Source organism: Oreochromis niloticus, linkage group LG10 (genome assembly GCF_001858045.2).
Source record: "Oreochromis niloticus isolate F11D_XX linkage group LG10, O_niloticus_UMD_NMBU, whole genome shotgun sequence".
NCBI classification, from domain to species: Eukaryota; Metazoa; Chordata; class Actinopteri; order Cichliformes; family Cichlidae; genus Oreochromis; species Oreochromis niloticus.
Window position 1 is genome coordinate 17,268,376 of NC_031975.2, and position 17,651 is coordinate 17,286,026.

The window sequence follows — 17,651 nt, forward strand, 5'->3', positions numbered from 1 at the left end:
ATGAAGAAGAAGCAGAAGAAGAAGAAGAAGAAGACGACGACAACGACGACCTCAAGCTGCAAGGACGAGGCCCCACCGAAGAGGCCGAAGAGGCCGTAGCGGCGGCGCGCGACGAGGCCTCCTCGTTCATGGCCTACTTCCCGCCAGAGATAGAGGACTCGGTGATCGCCATGACCAACCTGGAAGCGGACAGGCGCAGGCCCGCCATCGACGGGTGGAAGCCCATGGGCCGCGTCGAGTTCCGGGCCTACGTGGGGCTGCTCGTGCTCGCCGACGTGTACAGGTCCCGGGGAGAGGCCTGCGAGAGCCTGTGGGACGGCGAGAGCGGCAGGTCCATGTTCAGAGCCGCGATGCCACTCAAGACCTTTCGAGCCTACTCGACCACGCTGCCCTTTGACGACAGAGAGACCAGATGAGCCGGGCGAGGCAAGGGCAGCGGCCACGGCTACGACAAACTGGCCCCCATCAGAGCCATGTGGGACGAGTGGTGCGCGAGGTTGCCCGCCATGTACCGACCGGGACCGGAGGTCACCATTGACGAGAGACTGGTGCCGTTCAGAGGTACGTTGTGTGTGTGTTGCGTGCGTGTGTGTTGCATGCGTGTTGTGCGCGTGCGTGACTGGGGGGAGGAATAGGAGCGGGAACAGCCAAAACACGCTAGCTCGCTTTGTTGTATATTTGTGTTGGGTTCCGTGTGTGTGCTTTCGCATGACTCTTTCTATCTTCCACGCTTGCAAGCGCGTTCTCTATCAAACTCACGTCTCTTCTTCTTGCGTTTCTACCCCGGGAACGGCGAAAACACGCTAGCTCGCTTTGTTGTATATTCGTGTTGGGTTCCGCGTGTGTGCTTTCGCATGACTCTTTCTATCTTCCACGCTTGCAAGCGCATTCTCTGTCAAACTCACATCTCTTCTTGTTGCGTTTCTACCCCGGGAACGGCAAAAACACACTAGCTCGCTTTGTTGTATTCGCGTTGGGTTCCGCATGTGTGCTTTCGCATGACTCTTTCTATCTTCCACGCTAGCAAGCGCGTTCTCTGTCAAACTCACGTCTCTTCTTCTTGCGTTTCTGCCCCAATCTCCCCCACACTTTCCCACATCGCTCTGGGCGACGAGAGGAGGAATAGGAGCGGAAAACGGCGAAAACACGTTAGCTCGCTTTGTTGTATATTCGTGTTGGGTTCCGCGTGTGTGCTTTCGCATGACTCTTTCTATCTTCCACGCTTGCAAGCGCATTCTCTGTCAAACTCACGTCTCTTCTTCTTGCGTTTCTGCCCCAATTTCCCCCACACTTTCCCACATCGCTCTGGGCGACGAGAGGAGGAATAGGAGCGGAAAACGGCGAAAACACGTTAGCTCGCTTTGTTGTATATTCGTGTTGGGTTCCGCGTGTGTGCCTTCGCATGACTCTTTCTATCTTCCATGCTTGCAAGCGCGTTCTCTGTCAAACTCAGGTCTCTTCTTCTTGCATTTCTGCCCCAATCTCCCCCACACTTTCCCACACACCTCTCTCTCTCTCTCTCTCTCTCGCCATCAGGAAGGTGTCCGTTCAGACAGTACATGCCCAGCAAACCGGACAGGTACAGGATCAAGATAGGGGTGGCGTGCGACGCGCGTTCCAGCTACGCGTGGAAGATGCAAGTCTACACCGGCAAGCCCGACAAGCGCGGCCCTCCCGAAAAGCACCTGGCCGCTTGAGTGGTCGTGGACCTCACCGAGGGATTGCCGCCGGGACGCAACGTCACGTGCGACAACTTATTCACCTCGCGCGAGCTCGCCGACAGGCTCTTTCGCGAAAGAGGCCACACCGTGCTGGGCACCCTGCGAGCGAACAGACCCGAGATCCCCAGGGAGCTGCGCTGCGTCAAGGGCAGGGCCATGGGCTCCGTCGAATCCGTAGTACTCGCCGGCTCCGCGCCACGAGGAGAGGGAAGAGGAGAAGGAGGCGGTGGTGGTGGCGGTGGAGGAAGAGGGCCAGACACGATAATCCTCTCCTACGTGGCCAAAAAGAACAAGAACGTGCTGCTCCTCACCACCGCTCCTCGCTACCACCGACGCTCTGGCCCCGAGCCCCGGCCTAGCCGCCGCCGCATCAGCAATGGCAACAGCAGCAGCAGCAACGGTGGCGGCGGCGGAAAACCTCCCTTGGTGCTGCATTACAACCGCACCAAGGGAGGCGTTGACAACCTGGACAAGGTCGTGAGCACGTACAGCTGCAGGAGAAAGACCTGCAGGTGGCCCGTGGCCCTTTTCCACAACATGGTGGACGTGGCGGCCTACAACAAGTTCGTGCTCTGGAGGGAAATTACCCCCGACTGGATGGCGGGCAAGCTCAACAAACGAAGGCTCTTCCTCGAGCGACTGGGCAAAGCACTCGCGCGCCCCATGATCGAATCCAGGGCGTTAGCGCGAGGAGGAGGAGGAGGAGGAGGAGGAGGCCGAGTCGCGGCCCGAGGTACTACTGCTGCTACTACTACTACTACGACGACTACTACCGAGGCCGACGATGCCGACGCTACGCCGCGCGACTCCTCTCCGGTCAAGAGGCGAAGGTGCCGTGTGTGTCCCAGGAGCAAAGACGTCAAGACCAAGATCCTGTGCCGCGAGTGCCGAGCGCACGTGTGCATCAACTGCGCCGTCACGTACTGTCCCAACTGCGCCGCTTCCAAGACGCCGCCGTCGCCGACGTCGTAATAACACAAGCCCCACCCTAAACATTTTTAGGAGACTGATGATCATCCTTTACACGAAGGAGAAGGACAAGAAGACGAAGACGGTCTCTGAACATATTCTGTGCAAGATAATACCGACCGATGTGTGAAATGAGTGCATGTCTGCTGTTACATTGCCTGAAAGAACACAAATGCTGTATGGTTTTGTTCATGATTGTTTTATTGTCGCCAATAAACGAAGACTACAACATTTCATGTGAGTTGTTTGTACGCTTGGAGAATGAAATTATACTAGAGAGCAGGTTAATGCAGAGCGCCACGTCTCGCTTTAGCAGGCGTTCTGAGGACTTTGCGATTCATAACGCATATGCCCCGAGGGGGTCCTAGCGACCCGCCCCCACCCTAAACATCATAACGCATATGCCCCGAGGGGGTCCTAGCGACACCCCCCCCTAAACATCATAACGCATATGCCCCGAGGGGGTCCTAGCAACCCCCGTTCAACCCTAAACATCATCATAACGCATATGCCCCGAGGGGGTCCTAGCGACCCCCACACTAATCATCATAACGCATACGCCCCGAGGGGGTCCTAGCGACCCCCCCCACCCTAAACATCATAACGCATATGCCCCGAGGGGTCCTAGCGACCCCCCACCCTAAACATCATAACGCATATGCCCCGAGGGGGTCCTAGCGACCACCCCCCCACCCTAAACATCATAACGCATATGCCCCGAGGGGGTCCTAGCGACCCCCCCCCCACCCTAAACATCATCATAACGCATATGCCCCGAGGGGGTCCTAGCGACCCCCACACCCATCATGAATATAACACATATGCCCCGAGGGGGTCCTAGTGACCCCCACACTAAACATCATAACGCATATGCCCTGAGGGGGTCCTAGCGACCCCCACCCTAAACATCATAACGCATATGTCCCGAGGGGTCCCAGCGACCCCCCACACTATCATGAACATAACACATATGCCCCGAGGGGGTCCTAGCGACCCCCGTTCAACCCTAAACATCATCATAACGCATATGCCCCGAGGGGGTCCTAGCGACCCCCACACTAAACATCATAACGCATATGCCCCGAGGGGGTCCTAGCGACCCCACTATCATCATCATAACGCATATGCCCGAGGGGTCCTAGCGGCCCCCGCACCCATCATGAATATAACACATATGCCCCGAGGGGGTCCTAGCGACCCCCCCCCCCCATCACTATCATCATCATCACCATCATCATCACCATCACCACCACCACCACCACCACCATCATCACCATCATAATAACACACACGCCCCTCGGGGGTCTCCACGACCCACGCCCCGAGAACAGGCGGGCGCACAAGGGTTAAGTGATAAGACAAGTAATCTGATGTCCTGTAATCATTATGATGCTATAATTTGAGATACAATAAATAAAATAAGTTTTTGTACAAAGTATCGGTATCGGATCAGTATCGTCGATACCACCCTGAATATTACTTGGTATCGGATCGGAAAGAAAATCAGTGGTATCGCACATCACTAGTCTGCAACACGGAAAGAGCTGTGATCAAGCTATTTATTGCTGAGCGCAGGAGAACACACATACACATCAAAACATAACAGGTTCATGGTAATGAACTTTCTCCCTTCGGGGCACAAACTCTGTGTATCTTTCCAGTTATAACAGTCTTTTGTCCAACCTGGGCTGTTGCTGAACAGAGAAGACTCCCACTATCCTTTCCCAGACCAGCACTTGGCGCTGGTCCTGAGCTTCATGCCTCTGAGCAAAACAGTTAGCAGATAACATGAAACATTGTTAGGCCTAGCTAAGCAGTTTTCCTTTACGAGGTCATACTGACACACACACACACACTTCACCTAAGCATACAAAGGTTATACCAAATCCTACAGTGAGATTCTAAACACGTAAGGAAAATGTGAGGTTAAACTAGAATTTTTCTATAACAGAACACAAGCATAATATGTGATCTTTAAGTTTATTAAGTTTGTAGTTTCATTTTTTTGTAGCATAAGTTGATGGTTGATTGTCAATTTATTAAAAAATGGTGAGATTAGATTTTTGTTTAATACATGTAAATATAGATCTTTTGTAATTTTGGTGGCTGTAGCTGAAATGTGTTTATTATGTGATGTTCAGAACTGGGTGTTTAATCTGGTTCCCATGTTGTGTTATTGCCACGTACTGGTGGACTTCAGTATAATGCTTTGTGGTATGCATGCTTTGGGCAGATGTTCAATTAAGCCAGAGGTTCCCAAAGTGTGGGGCCCATTGCAGGGGGGGGGGGCAGTATGAAAAAAAAGAAAAGAAAAATGCTTGGACACTGCTAGCATAATGGACAGGTTTTTGACAGGGCTCCCACACAAACGCAAAGCAGGAGATGAAGCATCATCAAATATGTTTCCAAACCAACTTCATTCCAAGCCAATGACTAGAAAATATGGTGACGCATATCTTCCCTTTGGCTTCACTTGCACAATGCCAAGGTAGGTCTTCCCTGCAGAATTTGTTTTCCCTTCGTCGGGAGCATGCGCTGGGCTCTCCAAATCACGGACAAACAGTATCCCACATTCTTGATTTTTAGTTCACAAACACTTCTTGTAATGAATAACTACTCCTGACATTTTGGAGATGTCAGCTCTTTATGCAGTAAAGTTACAGTGGGAGGCTGATCCTGCCATGATTTGTTTCTCCGGTTCAAATCACGGACAAACAGTATCCTACAGTTGTTTATGTTTTTGGACCCATTTTGCACAGAGAGGCATTTTTGGAAAAATGTATTGATAGCAATGTTGAATATTATTACACAGGAAAAAAAACAACTACACGTAAAATAATCACACCATGATGCCTCTGCCTTTCTAAATGGAGGGACAGTAACTGCATGTGTATATGTAAGCGTGTAAAACCTGAAGATAGTAAGATTAACAGTAACAGTATTTTGTCTCTATCTGCCATTCTGCAATTCATCTCATGAAAACAATACGTGGTGCACAGGGTGACGTTAAAAAAGGCACATACATTTAACATTGCGTGACGAATTCTGTATTCCTCGTCCACACGTAAACACAAAAAAGGAGTTTTAAGAAATCTCAGTTTTCAGTAATTCGAAATGCCGTTTAGGTGTGGACGTAAGGTCCAAACACATACAGCTGTGTTTTCAAAAATACCTGTGTAGGTATGGAGGTAGCGTAATAGTAACATTCAATAATGAATGTGAAGGAAAATGCTTCTATAAGGTGTGGAGGAGAACATTTTTCTTGTAAAACAAAGGGGGGCCTAGCAAAAAAAAATTGGGAACCACTGATAAGCACACTTCGCCAGAGACAGAGGACTCAAGCAGGCTGGCTTGTGTACAAGGTGAAAATATGGACATGGACTGCAATTGCTCATGAATGCATATTTCTCCTGTTTTGGCTTCCCTTCGTTGGCTTCCTGTTAAATCCAGAATTGAATTCAAAATCCTGCTCCTCACATACAAGGTCTTAAATAATCAGGCCCCATCTTATCTTAATGAGCTTGTAGTACCATATCACCCTATTAGAGCACTTCGCTCTCGCTCTGCAGGCTTACTTGTTGATCCTAGAGTATTTAAAAGTAGAATGAAAGGCAGAGCCTTCAGTTTTCAGGCCCCTCTTCTGTGAACCAGCTTCCAGTTTAGATTTGGGAGACAGACACTATCTCTACTTTCAAGATTAGGCTTAAAACTTTCCTCTTTGGTAAAGCATATAGTTAGGGCTGGACCAGGTGACCCTGAATCCTCCCTTAGTTATGCTGCAATAGACGTAGGCTGCTGGGGATTCCCATGATGCATTGAGTTTTTCCTTTCCAGTCACCTTTCTCACTCACTATGTGTTAATAGACCTCTCTGCATTGAATCATATCTGTTATTAAGCTCTGTCTCTCTTCCACAGCATGTCTTCCTTCTCTCACCCCAACCGGTCGCAGCAGATGGCCGCCCCTCCCTGAGCCTGGTTCTGCCGGAGGTTTCTTCCTGTTAAAAGGGAGTTTTTCCTTCCCACTGTCGCCAAAGTGCTTGCTCATAGGGGGTCATATGATTGTTGGGTTTTTCTCTGTATCTACTGTACAATATAAAGCACTTTGAGGCGACTTTTGTAGTGATTTGGCGCTATATAAATAAAATTGAATTGAATTGAATGTTTAGTAAAAAGGCGTATTAAATTAAATTCTTTTGAATTCTTTTGGTGGCAAAGAAAGACTGGACCCAGAGTGGTCAAAGCTCAAAAAATGATCTTTATTTTACATTTCCGGGAATGGAGACCCGAACACACTAAGACACAAGCTCAGGTCTGAAAGCAGTAGCAGCCAGCATGGTCATATATATATATATATATATTTCCGCTGCACGTCACACACTAAGTTTCGATAAAAACAACTCTGGAGTGCACTCTGCTTAGTTTCACTTTCTGTCTGCACCTCCTGTGCTCTGCAAAATCATGCAGTTTCCTGTCAGCCTGCAACCTAGTTTTGTCTCATCTGGGCTTGATTTCTAAAGGCCTCTCTTATTAAAATACATAAAACAATATAATAATAAGCACTAAGAATATATATTTATTTTTTAACAGGCACATACAGTATGTTTGTGTATTTTACTTTGTTTGTACGTTTTATTTGGTTTATAATTTAATTTTGCTAAAATAATATCTGTGTTTTTCATTGAAGTGAGATACTGGTTAAACATCAGTTGGAGCATGGCTCTTTATTCTACTCCGAACATCAAAAAGAATAATTTTCAGGAGCAGTTACAGTGAAAACGTGGCCTGTTAAGGAGTGAGCAGCCAGAGCCCTGCACGTCATGCTTCCAGGACAGCAGCCCATGTGGAATTGCAGACTGTGAGTCCTAGACATCTGAACTGCAGTCACCCACTCTGGGTGAATTAAAGGGGACAAAGGCAACATTTTGGAACTGTGCAGTTTTACAGTGATTCACAACGCCATAAGTATACCAGGTTAGAATGAGTTACAGTTGAGTTAAGAAAAAAGGAGAATTAAAAAAAAGAAAAGTGAAAATTGTATTGCGCAGATATGTACATTTATTCCTGTATTGAAAGTTAACTAATGTGCTAATGTTTGATATTTATGGTATTGTACTCTAGTTAAGTTTCCTTTTATTGTTCTGAGTTGTCGGTTCGAAACATTGCAATGGAGCATAGTACACAAGAAACTCATGTCCTAGAGCAAATACTTATAACTTTAGAAGATGAAAAGGCAGTTAGAAAGGAAATCAGAAACTTAACTTGAAGATGCAGAAAGACAAGAAGTTAAAACACATATAGGCAAAATTCATGCAGACCTTCAAATACACAAAATAGACCTGCTTCAGCCATCATCTAAACCTGTTGGAGTTGGAGCATGGCCCTTTATTCTACTCCGAACATCAAAAGGAATAAGCTTCAGGAGCAGTTACAGATGGTCTTTTTTTCATCTTCACCTCATTGACAGGGCCTAGAAGCAGAGGAAAAGGTTAAAAAATAGCTTTGTTTAAATCCTTTTTTACGGAGGCTAAAAAAGTTTTCCATATAATTAACATTTGTCATCAAACTATTTCAAGATCTCGAGAAAACAAACATGCAACTTTTCATGGTCATGATAGCCATAAAGAGTCTTAGTAAGATTACTGAGGTCCACTGAAGGTGAAACCATTCTCCTTAAGTGAAGATGCCACTATTAGCTGAGAAAGACACAATGCAGCATCTTCTCTTGACCTGTTATGAATTAAGACTACAGCTGAATGTGTTGATTAATAAAGGAATGCCAGTTAACTATGACCTGCTGCACAACTATTTATCACTTTTGGAAATAAAATGATGTTTGAAAAGCACATTTCTGGTTTTACTGAACACTCAAAATGCTTTAGGTTAAAAACCCAATTTAACTTTAAATTCATAAAGAGGAAACTACCGCATGGATACTTGTGTTAACTCAATAATTCATATGATAACGAGCTATGTTAATTCTTATTATGTGAAAACAGTGGTACAAGATTATATTAGATCGAGGTTTCAGCCAAGGATCCATCATATTAAAATAAGCCACTTTCTTTTGGAATAAAGGTCTTCAGTGGGACTTACAATATGTGTGAAAGGTAAGAGAAAGCCTTTACCTGATCTTGGCATCAGCTTTGGTGTAGACAGTAAGAACAAAGTCTGCAGTGATGTTGGGTTTATATGTGAACGGGACGATCACATACTCTCCAGGTTCCAGACTGTAGAGTTCAATCACCTCTATGAAACCTTGATAATGGGTTGGTGCCTCTACAAAACTGTTGGGTTTAAAGAAATCAGATCCCAGGCGTCCTTGTGGGGTCTGGGAGAAATATGAAGGAATGTATATGATGAAATTATTTCCCTAGTTTCAGTGTATGTTGTTCAAGTTAAATCAATGCTAACTTTAGTTTCAGGCAAAGTTTCATATATTTATCATTGTTTGTACTTACCCCTGGTGGGACCTGTTGATTGTAAAATGGGAACAAGAGTTTTAATCATTTCTTGATGCATGCTTAATCATCCAGGTAAGTAAATCTCCAAAAGTTGGTTCTGTTCATCTGGATGTAGCGTTTTTTGGGAGAAACATTTCGTCACTCATCCAAGTGACTTCTTCAGTCTCAGCTGACTGCAGGTTTCCCCAATCTTATAAACAGTACATTTGCATAATGACTGAAACCAGCCCACTGAAGGAATACATCACTTAGTGATGACAACAACATTATCATCCTTCCGGCACACAAGGGTAGGTGCACAATATTGCTAAACCAGAACGACTATCATAAGAAAATTTTGTCACTGCTCAGTGATGAAAATACTTATGAGCCCCTGAAAGGAGACCCAGGAAGTGGCTACAGGAAGAGGGTGATAGACTGTCTGAAGCAGTTACAACAAGACAAGGCCATTGACGGGTCCTCATACCACAGGCTGTACCCAGCGGAGTCTACACCAAGTCTGTATGGTTTACTGAAAATACATAAACAGGGTGCACCTTTAAGACCAATTGACTGTATCATCAACTCGGTCACCTATAACATCTCCAAGTTTCTGGCTTCGATCCTCAACCCGCTGGTGGGCAGCTCTGAACACCACATCCAGAACACCCTGGATTTTGTTGAGAAGGTGAGAGATGTCATTATGGAGGCAGATGAAACCATGGTCTCGTACGATGTTACACCTCTCTTCACTTGCATCCCAGTCACGGAAGCGTTGGAGGTAGTCCGTAAGAGATTACAGGATGACACCAACCTCAGCAACAGGACCACTCTCAGCATCGACCAAGTGTGTTTGCTTTTGGAACTGTCTTCATTCCACCTACTTCACATACAAGGGTCAGTTCTACAGGCAGAAACATGGGTGTGCCATGGGCTCCCCAGTTTCACCCATCGTGGCCAATTTGTACATGGAAGAAGTGGAAAAGTGGTGCTATCCTACCCTGGAACACCACCAAGCCATTGGTTCAGATATGTGGATGACACCTGGGTGAAAATCAAATCTCAGGACGTACCACAATTCACGGATCCCATTAATTCGGTGGATCGACACATCAAATTCACCAGGGGGGATATGAAAAGTGGCAGGTTAACCTTCTTAGACTGTGAGATTTCCATCAGTAATGGGGGACATCTAAAAGCTGACGTGTACCGTAAACCTACACATACGGATCAGTATCTAAGGTTAGACTCTCATCATCCACTGGAGCACAAACTGGGTGTCATCACGACACTACAACACAGAGCGAACACCATCCCCACTGACACAGTGGTCAGGGAGGCAGAAGAACAGCACATCAAGAAGGCCCTGAGTAAATGTGGTTATCCCAGCTGGACTTTTGTCAAAGCTGGAAAGGCGTCTAAAGAAAGCTCCAGCCGATCCAGGAGAAAAGGACAACCGCTGCCCAAGTGAAAACCTATAGTGATCCCATATGTGTCAGGAGTATCGAAGCAGTTGAGATGCATTTTTTCTAAACACCGGGTCTCTGTGGCTTTTAAACCCCAAAACACGCTGCGCCAAAAATTGGTCCACCCCAAGGATCGGGTCCCCCGACACAAACAGAGTAACATAGTGTACGCTGTTAAGTGCCAGGAGGATTGCCAGGATTTATACATCGGGGAAACCAAACAACCTCTGGCGAAGTGGATGGCACAACACAGTGGGCTGGTTTCAGTCATTATGCAAATGTACTGTTTATAAGATTGGGAAAACCTGCAGTCCGCTGAGACTGAAGAAGTCACTTGGATGAGTGACGAAATGTTTCTCCCATAAAACGCTACGTCCAGATGAACAGAATCAACTTTTGGAGTTTTAATCATTCAACAGTTCTGCCGGCAGAAAGACTTGTTTCCATAGTAACATTCAATAATGAATGTGAAGGCAAATGCTTCTAAAACGGTTTTTTCTGTTTGTATTTTTTTTAAATATTATTAACTTAGCTCTACTGTTATGTAAGTTGTGGTTCTTTAGTAGTAATGTCATAGATCTGGTTGTTAAAAAAGTGCTTCAATAAATTTGTTTCATAGCCTTCATTATTCAATTGTAGTATTTAACAATTATTTATATCTCAGAGAGAACATTTTAAATAAATACCTTATAGATGAGAACTAACACATCTTCGATTTTCATCTGTCTGCGATGCTCCTGAAGAGGTTTCTGCAACAGGGAGACCAAGACATTTTTGTCTCCTGGCTCCTCCTTGTCAATAACGCTCACCTGGATGCGATACTGAGGGTTTGTTGCAAAGGTGGCTACAAAGAACGAGGAAACATTAATCCTGTTAGTTACATGTTTAGAAATTTATGGTGGGTTTTCTGTTTGCACAGATAAAAGGAACATAAAAACACATTGTTGTTGTAGTGATAGTTATAATTAAGAAAGAAAAACTGGTCTCACGGTCATTCCACTTGCCACCTGCAGAGATCCCTGCTACCCAGCTGCCGTCATAAATCATGCATTTCCACTGACATTTAAAGTCTCCATCAAGAAAGTTAGGGGTCTCAGAGCAGATGGTTACCTTCAAAAAATGGGAACAAAAGTCCTCAAACTCCATCCTAAAGAAAATGATTAGCAGAGAGAGAGAGATAAAAAAGAGATGAAAAACACAACCAAAAACACATGAACTTTACCAAAGTTCTCCATGTGGGACTTTTAATTAAACTCATTTACCAGAACTCCCCATCGTCACGGTCGAAACACATTTTTCGAACTTCTGGCTCTACTTTGTCCCACATATCTGACCTGAAAACATGAAACAAATAAGCTCATGACAGACTTTCAAGCAGCAAAGCAGACTTGTTTTTTTAATAATAAATATATATATGGCACATATATTATGGCTAGGTAGGGTTAGTCATATTTTTGACAGGTCTGTATTACAAGTATCTTCGTTGCATTTCGATTGTGGATCTTTCTAAATTCAGTTTTCGCCTGACTAAATGAAATGTAACTTGGTGCTTCCGGATATGAGTTTTTTTTTCAAATCCTTTTATTATTTCTTTCTGTCATTTCAGTACATTTTGAATATTCTGAACACAGAATACTGTTCCACATGTTTTTTTAGTCTAATCTGGTATTTCTTTTTTGCGTCTGATACATGATTTGCACTTAGATGAAGCCCTCTGTTTTTTGTTTTGTTGTTTTCTCTTTCATAAAATCATGTTATTGTGGTAGACGTGGCTTATGGTTTTCCTCTTTGCTTATTTTTCAAAGGAACAGCCCATGGTATTGTGACACACTGTAATATGTAGTCACATTATGTGATTTAATTTTTGTATATTGTATAAGTCTTTAGGTGTAGTTTTGTTAAAGAAGGGCCTTAATTTTGTGATTTTGTTGGAGACCCAACATGTGGTGTGATCCCTAGTTACGCCACAAGGGGGCACTGCCGCCCTAAGGAGATGGTTTAGTGCAGGGGTCGCCAACCTTTAGTCCTTATAGTGCGGCTCCGGGTGGTTTGGGAAAAATAGATTAGAAGTATTTAGCTGAAGTGTATTTTATTTGTGTTTAGTTCTTTTTTCAACTTGTAGTTCTAAATTGAAAGATTATTGTGATTTTGAAATATAAAAATAAAATTATATGTTATTATTTTTTCATCGCTCAAAATAAGCGTCACACTCGCGGAAGCCGGTGTACCCGCCGAAACGCCGTGCATTTATCGAGACTTCGAGACTATCGACCCCAGGTAGGCCAATTATGGATCTTCGGATCCACATTATGTCGGCAGCTGTTCTCTACCGTGAACTATGTTAAAACCAAACACCGCTCACGCCTCACAGATGACAGCTTACAGTCCTGCGTAAAAATGAGAGTGACTTCGTACCACGGCAGACCCGCTGCTTTTCAGCATCTCTTTATTGACCACTTTTCACACACGGTTGCTGTACGCATACAGCCGGCTGAGCCCGACAACACAACAGCAGAGAGAGCACAGACTTTAAGGCGGCGAGGCGTGATTGCGGGTGCCGCTCAGGTGGGTCCGACTCCCCTGCAGCGGCACTCCAGACCACGCCCCGCCATACACATTAACCAGGTAAAATACATATTTAGGCAGTATTTTGCAAATATCTATTTTTCCTTTTTTAGCAGCATAGTTCTTTTTATCCAATTACTTTTTAAAAGTCAGGTCAAGGCTCCAAAAGCCCAAAGGCGATATAAGGGTGGCGGCTCACAACAGTTTTTGTTTGCTACATGGATCATTTTACTTCAGCTGGGTGTCTTTCCTTTTGTTATATTTCTTTAAGAGTTCAAAATGTGTTAATTACATAAATAAAATGTAATTTTCTCTGTAGCACTTCATGGATTCCATAAGCAACACACCTTAGTTGCTCTGTGGATTCTTTTAAAAAGCAGTTAAAAACTTTTCTGTTCAAACAAGCCTTTTGTTGATCTACGTATTTTATATTCTTTACATTATTTACATTTGATATTTTACATTATGTTTAATGTCTATTGATTGTATTGTTTATTTTGATATTTGTGTACAGCGCTTTGTGACTGCCTGTCTGTGAAAAGTGCTTAATAAATAAACTTTACTTACTTACTTTAGTTGTTCACACAAAGCATAAAGGTAAAAAAACAATATATACAGTGTTATCTTCATTTTAGATTTCAAAAAGTATTTGCGGCTCCCAGTGTTTTCTTTTGCGTGGAAACCGGTCCGAGTGGCTCTTTGGGTGTTAAAAGTTGCAGACCCCTGGTTTAGTGTTACGCTACTGCTTGTTTTCAGATCTGGCAGAATCTGTTGGCTGCCCTCTTACTTGGGGCGTGTTACAGTATATTTATAGTAATTTACTGTATTTTCTCTATTGTTTTAGATGAGGTATTGATTAAAATGAATACCAACATTTTAGTGCATTTTTATTGTAAGGATATGAACAGAAGTGCATATTTACACTATGCCCAGCTGCCTGGTCATTGTGCTTCTTGCACGCCATAGTGACGCTTATTGGATAGTTAAAAAGTTGGTAACGCTAGCTATGCCTTGGAGAGTGTTTGCCATTTTCTCATTTGGCTACCTTTTCTAAAGATGTTGTTCTTTACATTAGAAAGAATCCTGTGATCATCCATCACTACTGTGCTCTGTGGATGTATGGGCATTTTACAAGTTGCAGAGCATTTGGTTTCGTTCTGTTTTCTATTTGTCTTTGGTAGCCTAAGAATTGTTTTCCTCTTGCACTGAGAGCTTCTTAACTGTGTTTTGTGGATTTTCAACAGTTTAATTTATGAAAATAAACCTGTCTCTGCCCATGAAACAACTTTTGATTGAACTATATAAATGCATTTAATGGAGTTACAATGATTTTTTGTTAAATTGTCTAAGTTGTCCTTTTATACCTGCAAAATTATCATGAAAGTATAACTGGAATATGTTTTATACACAACTAAAATAAGAAAAAATGTCTCATTGTCATAAAGTGGATCTTTGATAAAATCACAAACTTGTCGCTCCATTTTCCGTTCCACTCCCCTGCGCCGCATGGATTCATGACTCGCACCAGTCTTACTTTGGAGTCGTTTAACTTCACCTTCAGATTAAATAAAAAAAGTGAAAAAAATTAACCTGAATTCTTCTATATATAATATCACCAAGTATTGGTTAATTGATACTGTCATAATTTTGTTGCTATTATGCTCTTAACATAATCAGTTTTCCAAGATGGAATTCACTTTGCCAGCTCAAGAATTTACCTCAGTGATGCCTGTGACAGAATAGTAACGCCCAACCAGCAGTCCAGTGTTGGCCAATTTATCCTGAAAAAGACATGTAAAATAAATTAAGTTATTGATGGTTTTATTTTTGAGAAAATTATTGTTTTATTGTTTCTCTGAAAAAGTAGTTCTTACTGCCTCTGGCCAAGACACACAGCAAATCAGTGATTTACACTTAGTGGCTCTGCTTAGTGTCAGCCAAAGCTTCTCATGGCTCGGTGCATTGTCCATTGCGAAATTGTGACAGTGGTAAACGCCTCCAGTGAAATCTTTGAAGGCATCTGATGATGACCCACCACGCATGTCTGCATATGAACCACAAACTCTGAAGCAGACACACAGAGAAGGAAAAATATTTGTAAATCTTTTCTGAACCTTCTGGACTGATTTACGTGAAAGTGTGAGAGGTGGTTCTGTACTTGGCATATGCCTTCTCCAGCAGAGGAGCCCAGAACTCATTTCCACATTTTGAGTACACAGACAGAAACTGTTTGTTGATCGTTGGCAGATAATCATCAATGACAACATCTACCCACTTTCCAAACCTCCAGAACTGAAACAGAGAAAACAGCTAAGGATTAATAACCACAGTGTGTTGTGTTTGTGTTTTGTAAAAGTATTCTTTAGACACATTTATTAATCTTTTGTTACCCTGAAGTGAAATATTCCTGCATAATCCTCAAAGGACTGGTCCATTGGCACAACTTGTTCCATCAGGTTTTTTTGGAAGGTCAGTGCAGATATTGCAGACAAAAACCAGGAGTTACCTGATAAAAGAAGGAAACTAATAGTTCTCCCAAGATGTGGAACATACTTGTCATTGTCATTAGCTATACGCAATAATTTTTTTTGCTTACCCACTTTGCCTTGTGCAAAGTCAAATCGTGACATACCATCTGTACAGTAAGCAGGCTTATCATTGTTTCCTTGTTCTCTCAGTAAATCCTTGAAAAGACAGTGGAAATAAATCTGATGTTGACAAGCATTGAAAAAAGAATCTGTTTTCCCTACAGAAGTACAGTAGGGAAAACATTCTTTTAACCCATTAAATGTAGAAGTGAAAGAAAAATAAATATATTTAAATTATTTTACTGCTGGTCGAAGCCATTTCACTTCACTCAAACCAGGCACGTCACCCAAAGAATTACTGTTAGGTGGGAACGCATTGTCCACAAACAGTTCTCCTTTGCGGAGGCAGTCAGCTTTTATCTGAGCGAAGTCTTGATTTTTGAACTTGGCAGGGTTGGAGGGGCTTCCCTCGCTGCCATCTGGATAACGCAAGTTGATGACACAAGTTTCAGATTTAGCCATGATGATGATGAAGAAGTCTTCAGAGAGATTCTGGTACAAGGGAAAAAATTAATTCAGAGACACAAAACTCTAATTTAAGTTTTTCTTGAAAGAACAGAGATTATTACCTGTGCACGGTGGCAAGCAACTGATTCTTCCTTGCAAGACAAGCACCTTGGAATTGCCAAATGTGATATGTGCAGCATCTTATATTCACACTGTCTTACACAAGTTTGAAATCCCACCCCCAAAAATGTAGAACAGCTATTATAGGGTGTGGCTGAGAGGAATGGGTTGGACAACAAAATAGATTTTCTCTGGGAAAAAAACAGATGCAAAACCATGACACCTGATTCAAGCATTGTAATTTGCATATTGCTCCGTCTGCTGAAATCCATCATGGGTTTGGACATGTTCACACATGGTCAACAACCAGGCATGAAGTTGTAACTTTTAATAATTTACTGTGCTTATACTTTTATTTTATTTTATTTTTTTTAAAGTTTACACATTCTTATCATGCACACCGTGGCATCAAATAATGTAGTATTTTCGTTTTCAGAAAAATATAACTGAATAAATAAATACAGTCTGTTTGTTTGCTTTGTTTTTGTGATCAGAATGAAGTTTTCCACATGTCTTTTAGGAGAACATGTTAAAATATCATCATCTTCAAAGGTGCTGCTACTACTACATTATCCTGTTAAGTCTATCTTTCATTTAAAATTATTAAATTTAATTAAAAAACATTATCAGTAGTTATTTTTTTCTTTCCAGCTGGTCACTCGGGTTAATGTTTGTCTTATTTAGTAAATAGAAAAGGAAACTTGTATTGGTATTATGGTAGAAAAAAGGCTGAGGTAATGACAGTAAAATTTTGGGGTTTGAAATCAAATAAAGGAAATTATATATTTATTTACTAGAGGTTGGGCATTGGTCCTACAAAAAGTTTTAAATGGCTGTTAGAAGTTGGGACAACTGTCATGAACATTTTACCTTATTTCGTGGTTGTGATATTTACCACTATCATATTCATGTTTTTGGAATAAGAGGCAGAAATATGAGGAGGAGTGTGTTAAAACTATTATTTCTGTTGTTCCTCATTAAAACTGATGTTTTGACAAAACAGTTGGCTGAGTTAAAGTGAGCAGATCAGTTTCCAGTGTTTCAATCATTTAACCACATTTCTACACAGTGATCAATACAAATAAAAACATCTCAGTATGTCTTTTTTCCAGCAGTGCCTACACAAAGAGTGATTGCTGCGTTTGTTTTTCTTGTACTTCACTTAAATATGGGGCTGTATTTGGCCTTGAGTTTGAAATAGAGATGGACCGAGCCGATATTACGTATCGGTATCGGTCCGATACTGACCTAAATTACTGGATCGGATATCGGAGAGAAATAAAAAATTTAATCCGATCCATTAAATATCAAAAAAGCACCTCACAAAACTTGCT

General features: G+C 42.8%; 1 protein-coding gene across 1 annotated transcript; it reads right to left on the minus strand.

Moving 5' to 3' along the window:
* Positions 1-6,958: 6,958 nt before the first annotated feature.
* Positions 6,959-16,501, minus strand: LOC109203919 (calpain-1 catalytic subunit-like). Its single transcript, XM_019364051.2, has 14 exons — positions 16,320-16,501; positions 15,994-16,242; positions 15,759-15,846; positions 15,553-15,668; positions 15,321-15,454; positions 15,037-15,226; positions 14,881-14,943; positions 14,632-14,717; positions 11,860-11,931; positions 11,587-11,744; positions 11,284-11,441; positions 9,150-9,161; positions 8,817-9,019; positions 6,959-8,158 (listed from the first exon to the last, which is right to left on the minus strand). The coding sequence occupies exons 1-14, from the start codon at positions 16,395-16,397 to the stop codon at positions 8,146-8,148; spliced, it is 1,620 nt and encodes a 539-aa protein (XP_019219596.1). The 5' UTR covers positions 16,398-16,501; the 3' UTR covers positions 6,959-8,145.
* Positions 16,502-17,651: the final 1,150 nt, after the last annotated feature.

Bases quoted from the DNA above. Each gene is read 5' to 3' on its own strand.
- LOC109203919 (XM_019364051.2), bottom strand. From the start codon at position 16,397: ATGCTGCACATATCACATTTGGCAATTCCAAGGTGCTTGTCTTGCAAG. The intron at 11,932-14,631 runs GTTTGTGATTTT...TCATGTTTTCAG, and splicing joins AACGGAAAATGGAGCGACAA to GTCAGATATGTGGGACAAAG. The intron at 11,745-11,859 runs GTAAATGAGTTT...CATTTTCTTTAG, and splicing joins CGTGACGATGGGGAGTTCTG to GATGGAGTTTGAGGACTTTT.